At 34.8% G+C, this 7,515-nt stretch overlaps 1 protein-coding gene across 1 annotated transcript in view; it reads left to right on the top strand.

The window, feature by feature from the left end:
* LOC107654001 (structural maintenance of chromosomes protein 6-like) overlaps positions 1–6,293 on the top strand; it is a 13,444-nt gene extending 7,151 nt beyond the window's left edge. Inside the window, exons 8-18 of the mRNA XM_016440871.1 lie at positions 362–525; positions 704–839; positions 940–1,020; positions 1,106–1,276; positions 2,372–2,509; positions 2,656–2,801; positions 3,121–3,246; positions 3,351–3,456; positions 4,207–4,359; positions 4,473–4,570; positions 5,945–6,293. Of these exons, the coding sequence (XP_016296357.1) occupies positions 362–525; positions 704–839; positions 940–1,020; positions 1,106–1,276; positions 2,372–2,509; positions 2,656–2,801; positions 3,121–3,246; positions 3,351–3,456; positions 4,207–4,359; positions 4,473–4,570; positions 5,945–6,017 (1,392 nt within the window). The 3' untranslated portion in view covers positions 6,018–6,293. The remainder of the gene's footprint in view (positions 1–361; positions 526–703; positions 840–939; positions 1,021–1,105; positions 1,277–2,371; positions 2,510–2,655; positions 2,802–3,120; positions 3,247–3,350; positions 3,457–4,206; positions 4,360–4,472; positions 4,571–5,944) is intronic.
* The last annotated feature ends 1,222 nt before the right edge of the window (positions 6,294–7,515 follow it).

Genomic DNA, 7,515 nt, shown 5'->3' with positions numbered 1-7,515 from the left:
CATTGATAATTCTAATAATAAATCAGCATATTAGAATGATTTCTGAAGGATCATGTGACACTTTACACTGGAGTAATGGCTGATGGAAATTCATCTTTGCATCACAGAAATAAATTATATTTTAAAGTATATTAAAATAGAAACCATTATTTTATATTGTAATAACATTTTGCAAGATTACAGTTTTTCTGTATTTTCGATCAAATAAATGCAGCCTTGATGAGCATAAGAGACTTCTTTAAAAAACGTTACAAGTCTTACTGATCCCAAACTTTTGAACGGTAGTGTATATATTTAATTTTTAGATATTATTTCAATATTTAAAATGTATTCATTTTATATTGTTTTTGTTTTAAAACAGGAGAACGCTCGTGCGAGGAATGTCATGCAGGGGTCGAGACCCCCAAAGAATTGTCGTGAGGCCTTCACTGCAGATGGTGATCAGGTCTACACCAATCGCTATTACACAACTGAACGTGAAGTACTGGCCCAATATCTTGGTGGAGACCCAGAGGCAGAAATACGGCAAGTGTATGCATCAAGCACTTTGTCTCTGATTGTACCTGGAGCAAGTTAAAGTTAAAGATTTTACTCATGGCACAGTGATGATAATTCATGCAAACCCTTGTGGAGCCCAATTCTTTAAGGCATGATCAGAGGCAATTATGCATGAATATATGTGTTTCTCTCTACTGATTTACAGTCTAGTGGAGTCAGAGCTGGAGAACAATCAGGCTCAGCTTTCACGGTTCCAGCTTCACTTGGGCTCTGTGAAGGAAGACATTCAGTTCATGGAGGAGAAGCTGCGTAGTGTCATCATGGCCTGCAAAAAGAATCAGGTATTGAACTGCACAGGCTACACCATCATATAGTCTATATTCATGTCCAAACATATCTGAATACAGTAGTTGATGCTGGCTTTAATTGTTCTTTTTTTAGGAAAGTATAAACAAGGTTAAAGCTTCCATAACCGAACTTAAGAACATTGAAGAGGCGCATGCTGAAGACATCAGCTCCCTGGTGAGTTCTCTATGAATTTTACCAGGCAAACGTTGATGTTTATTGTTTTGTGACATGGAATAATAGGCGATCGTCAAATGTACAGGAAGAAGAAGAACAAGAAAATGAACAGAAGATCGAATCGGAGAGGAAAAACGTGAAAGAGGCTCAGGATGAGTTAAAGAAACATGAGAGAGTGCTTATGAATATTAATCAGAAATATAAAGATGTGAAAAATAAAATGGAGCAACTCTCAGATGAGACGGAACAACTGAAGGTGAGAGGCTACACTGGACGATCAGTATACAATGCAACGCTCAGTTTAAATATTTTACATTTGCGATTTAAATATTTACATTTTTTGTTTTCTTAAAAAAACTGTCAGTGGTATCAATTACTACAGGATTCCCACAATCATGGAAAACTTGGAAATTTTAGAATTGTCATTTTATGCTATAATTTTTTTTTTGCTCACCAAGCCTGTATTTATTTGATCCAAAATACAACAAAAACAGTAATATTGTGAAATATGTTTTACTATTTATAATAACTGCTTTCTATTTTAATATATTTTAAAATGTAATTTATTCCTGTGATCAAAGCTGAATTTTCAGCATCATTACTCCAGTCTTCAGTGTTGCATGATCCTTCAGAAATCATTCTAATATGCTGATTTGCTGTTCAAGAAACATTTATTATTATTATTATTATCAATATTTAAAACAGTTGAATACATTTTTTTCAGGATTCTTTGATGAATAGAAAGATCCAAAAATCAGCATTTATCTGAAATAAAAAGCTTTTATTAACATTATACACCGTACCATTCAAAAGCTTGGAGTCAGTATATTTTTTTTGGGGGGGGGGTTATAGAAATTAGTACTTTTATTTATAAATAAAAGTATAAAGTACAAGTATAAATTGTATAAATAAAAATAAAATAAAGTAATGATAAAGACATTTATAATGTTACAAAAGATTTCTGTTTCAGATAAATGCTGTTCTGAACTTTATATTCATCAAAGAAACCTGAAAAAATTCTACTCAGCTGTTTTCAACATGATGATAATAACAATAAATATTTTTTAACCAACAAAGAATATTTGAATGATTTCTGAAGGATCATGTGACTGGAGAATTGATGCTAAATATTCAGCTTTGAAATCACAGAAATAAATTGCATTTGAACATATATTCAAATAGAAAACAGTTATTTTAAATTGTAAAAATATTTCAAAATTGTACTGTTTTTGTTGTACTTTGGATCAAATAAATTTCGGCTTGGTGAGCAGAAAAGACTTCTTTAAAAAAACATAAAAAATGCACACACACATACATAGTGTTTATTGAAAGATGGATTTGTCTTGAATAGGAGGAGCAAGTTAAGGCAGAGGCTGTGTGCAGTAAACTTGATCAAACCTTGAAGATCTTGGAGAAGAAACTTGAGGATCATCAGGCTACTGTTCAGGCCATGAAAGATGATCTGTCTCTCAGAGAGGAATTAACACAGGTAATCACTCCTTTACGCTTTTCATATCATATAATGTAATATATAAAATTCCTTATCATAAGAAAATGTGCATATTGTTTTCATCCAAAGAGCAGCATGGTGACATATTGGACTTGCTCATTGTTTGTAAATGGCTTGCTTTGTAGGATTGTGAAGCCAAAGCCAAAGAGATCTGTCCTGTGCGACAGCAGGTAGATCAGAGTGCCAAAAGTATTGATGCCGAAATCACACGCCTGCGACAAAAAATCAGTACGGAAGAGAGCAGCCATGGCGACAAGGAACAAGTTATCAGGTATGCACAGCTTTTTGTATTTTATTTTATTTTTAAGAAATAGTTTAGACTTAGCTCAGTTGTTATTTTATATTATTTTATTTTGTATTATTTTTTATTTTATTTTTAAGGAGAAGGTTTGACTGATAGCTCATTTCATGTGATATTTTCTTATTTTTTATTATGTTATTAATTCATTTAATTAAATTTTTTTCACTCATTTTGACTTTGCTCAGTTTGGGAAGTAGCATGTTGGAGAATTAAAAAGCATGTATGCGAAGCCTGTATTTTTTTTTTGACATAGAACTGAAATAAACCACTGAAGAATGTATTTTTCCAGAGAGTACGCAGAGGCTCACAGTAATTACAAAAGCAAATCCAGTCAGCTGAGGGATCTCAGGAAGTTTATTGATCGCCTCGACCACATCATGATTGACCGTCAGGACCGATACAAATCAATGCGACGGTAACTTAGTATAACACCGTTAATCACAGTTAGATGTTTCTATTTAAAAGATTGCCACTCCTGTTCTTTATGTTTGAACAGTCTGTTTTAAATTGTGTTTTCAGGTCACTTTCTGTGAGATGCAAGCTGTACTTCAACAACTTCATGATGCAGCTGAACTGCTGTGGCTCTATGATGTTTGATCACATCAATGAAACTCTGTCCATTTCTGTAAGTTACGTTTGGCAGTAAGTTATATTCTGACTTCAGTTTGCTCAAATGTTTGACTGAATCAACTAATGGGATGAATCCGATGAAAATATCTCTTGGGTCATATAATATCTTGAAAATGTTTTGATCAAGGCTGCATTTATTTGATCATAAACACAGTTAAATTAGTAATATTGTGAAATATTATTACAATTAAAATAACATTTTTTTAGTTGAATATACTTTAAGATGTTATTTTATTCTAGTTTTCAGTGTCACAGGATCCTTCAGAAATCATTCTAATATGCTGATTTGCTGCTGAAGACACATTTATTATTATCAATGCTGAAAACGTCTGCTTAATATTGTTGTGGAAATTGTGAATATATTTTCAGGATTCTGATGTATACCTAGCGCTAAGTGAGTATTATAAATAAGGGGAAGTCGTGGCCTAATGGTTAGAGAGTCGGACTCGCAACCCAAAGGTTGCGGGTTCGAGTCTCGTACCGGCAGGGATTGTAGGTGGGGGGAGTGAATGTGACTGAGGTACCCTTGAGCAAGGCACTGAACCCCCAACTGCTCCCCGGGTGCCGCAGCTAAAAAATAGCTGCCCACTGCTCCAGGTGTGTGTGTGTTCACTGCTGTGTGTGTGCACTTTGAATGGGATAAATGCAGAGCACTAATTCCGAGTATGGGTCACCATACTTGGCCACATGTCACGTCACTTTCACTTTCGTTCTTTTGTGATGTATGTTACTTGTTTTGGCTCAGGTGAAACCCCCTGGTCAGGAAAAAAACAACGTCAATGACATGCGTTCCCTCTCGGGAGGCGAGCGCTCCTTCTCCACTGTCTGCTTCATTCTGGCACTCTGGGAGATTACCGAGTCACCCTTCCGGTGCCTGGACGAGTTTGATGTCTACATGGTATGTACTCTTGCCTATGTGATGACTTTATTGAGGACATTTGACATGTCAAACATTAGTATTTTACATATAAAGTATTTCATGTGTTTAATAAGCTCTTTTGTCTTTTTAAGGACATGCATAATCGCAGCATTTCAATGAACATGCTTGTGGCACTTTCAGAACGTCAACATCTGCGACAGTTCATCTTCATCACCCCTCAGTCCACCAGGTAGAAAAATAAAAGTTATTACATGTTTTATGGTGAAACTCACTGAAACATGTCTAATTGACCCTAGTGGGGGAAAAAAAACTCAAATGTATATTTACATACCCTGCAATTGTACATTTGGTATACTTAAAGTATGCTAAATGTGAACAACTAATTTTGGACTTAATGCACTTTAATTGTGCAGAAGTAGTGCTGAGGACCAACTAAAGATACGCTTAAGTATATTTGATTTTGCTAAAGTGGAACTATTGCAAGTATACTTTAAATATCTTGCATTTAAAGACTGATATTATACAGAGATCATACAATCATTAATGGTGATATTAAAACACATTTTAGGCAAAATATTAAGAAATGTGCATTGTGCAAAAAAGAAATACTCCAAATAAAGTGTAATTTTATTTCAGTAAGTCTCAAGTAATATGTCAATTTGAATGTCGATTTGAAGTATACTTAGTTTGAAATAAACTTATTTTAAATTATGGCATAGTTTTTTTTGTTTTTTACTATGGGATATTTTACACCAAAAGCAAAACAAAAATTATAAAGTTAACATTTTTTGTAAATGAAAGTCATCTCCACCCACAGCGTTCTAATTTTTGTTTGAAATTTAAAAACATCATAAATACATTTTCTGACATTTTTATAAAAAATACACATTTTTTAAAGGAATTTAAATACATTAAAGACAATTTAAGACAAGTACAAATCATAGGTGTTTAAAAATGAGAAATGTCTTCACTAGGAATAACATCACACAAAAAGACTTTAATGTATGATGCCCGTTTTAGAACCATTACCGTGTTTGCATTGTGGTAATTAGACATTTTTCCTCAGATTTTCATTACTGTAATCTGGACACTTGTTGTAAATTTCCTTTCTTTTTTTTTAATGCAAATCTGCATACATTCAGTAAAACAAAATTTATCATTATGTATACTTATAAGTTTGTGCTGAAATATGACCAAACTCTTGAAAGTTTTTGTGTGAGATACCAGATGTTACTCAGAGTAACAGCATTCATTTATGATCAGCTTCTCCTGTCCTCACAATCACATTTATTCAGGAAGGAAATGCAAACGGTTTGTAGACCACACTCCCCAAAGCAGGTTTCTTAATGACTTGCTGAACTAGTGCTTAGTTATTTAGTTTGCAGACATTAGTTAATCAAATGCATAATTGTAAACCAAGTAAAAGCGTATTAGTCCCGTAATGAGAACATTTTCTTTGAAGTGTCGATTTCTGCCCAGGGTCTTGTTTGTTAAGGTGTCAAGTCGGTTAGAGATCCAAAACATTGTCTCCTTGCACAGCACTGAATTATAGAGTTAATGTTTTTGGATATATACGTTGATGTTTCTTTGCATTATCTTTCAGCCATCTGCCTAATAGTTCCCATATTACGATCCACCAGCTTCAGGATCCAGAGAGAGAAGCGGAGGAGGAGTGAGATGTGTGTTAGGTACGGACATTGCCTGGAGAGACTGTACTGAAAGTGTGTAAAGTTTATATGTCTGTACAGTTTATTATGCATTTGCTTTTATTTATTTTTAAAGAAGTTTTATGGTTCTAGCTCCTCTGCAAAGGATGTTTCAAAAGCACAAAGCGTGCGCCTAATTTGTGTTATTGTGAAGTTCACACCATTTCATCAAGTTCATGTGGTCTTTTAAGAAAAAAAAAAAAGGAGGCTCAAGGAATAGTTCACCCAAAAATTTAAATTTGCTGGAAATGTACTCAGTCTCAGGCCATCCAATAAGTAGATGAGTTTGTTTCGTCATCAGAACAGATTTGGAGAAATTTTGCTTCACATCACTTGCTCACCAATGGATCCTCTGCAGTGAATGGGTGCCGTCAGTAATCCACACAACTCCAGTAACATCAATTAACAATTGCAAAGTGAGAAGTTGTGTGTTTGTGGGAAACAAACACATTAAGACATTTTTAACTTCAAACTTAGCTTCAGCTAAAATATGAGTCCTCTGTACATACTGTAATATTGATTTCTTTAGTGAAAAAGTCTGAATCAGGAGAGAAATATACACCGATCAAGCACGGTTTACAAATGAAAACAGTTCTAAACAAATATGTTGGTGGATTTTGGCATGAGAGGACAACAGGAAATGGACTTTATCACTGAAGGAAGCGTTATTATGGATTATGGACTCGTATTTTGAACAGAAGTGACGGTTTGAACTTAAAGGGGTCATATGATGCGATTTCAAGTTTTCCTTTCTCTTTGGAGTGTTACAAGCTGTTCGTGCATAGATAAGATCCCTAAAGTTGCAAAGACTAAAGTCTCAACCCAAAGAGATATTCTATTTAAAAGTTAAGACTCGTCCACGCCCCCACATATCTATGTCACTGTGTGGGAAGATTTGCATAACACCACACAAATGTTCACACAAAGAAAGAAGGCGTAACTTTGATTCTCTAGCCTACAATGCCAGTGTTCTGACAAATAATGCTGACTCAGCCTGTAAGTACGTTTTCATATTTAAAGTATTTGCCACTGACTATTCAACAGTGTAGAGTAGCGCTTGTTGTTTGTCGTTTCTCCGATCACAAATGCAGACATGGTTTTATGTTTACATGACGCAACGCAACGCATAAAAAGACAGTATTCTTTTATAGTATGTCATTATAATCCGGAATTATGCCCCCACTGGATGCAACAAATACCTCCTTTATAATAGGTTTTATTGGTTTTGTCTCGTCGCGCCGGGACACATGGAAACAATATATGGTAAGGGGCGTAACATTTCCATCACACGCTTGAGGTATTCAGTAACATTTCCGTCACACGCTTGAGGTATTCGGCCAATCACAACGCACTGGATAGCTGGCCAATCACAGCACCCCTCTTTTTTTCAGAACGATGAGCTTTGTAAAAATCGACACGTTTCAGAAAGGCGGGGCATAGAGGAGAAACAATAATGTACAGTATGTGG

The sequence above is a fragment of the Sinocyclocheilus anshuiensis genome, unplaced genomic scaffold, assembly GCF_001515605.1.
Source record: "Sinocyclocheilus anshuiensis isolate Anshui unplaced genomic scaffold, SAMN03320099.WGS_v1.1 scaffold1561, whole genome shotgun sequence".
Taxonomy (NCBI): domain Eukaryota; kingdom Metazoa; phylum Chordata; class Actinopteri; order Cypriniformes; family Cyprinidae; genus Sinocyclocheilus; species Sinocyclocheilus anshuiensis.
Note: the sequence above shows the minus strand (reverse complement) of the source record. Positions and strands in the feature narration are given on the sequence as shown.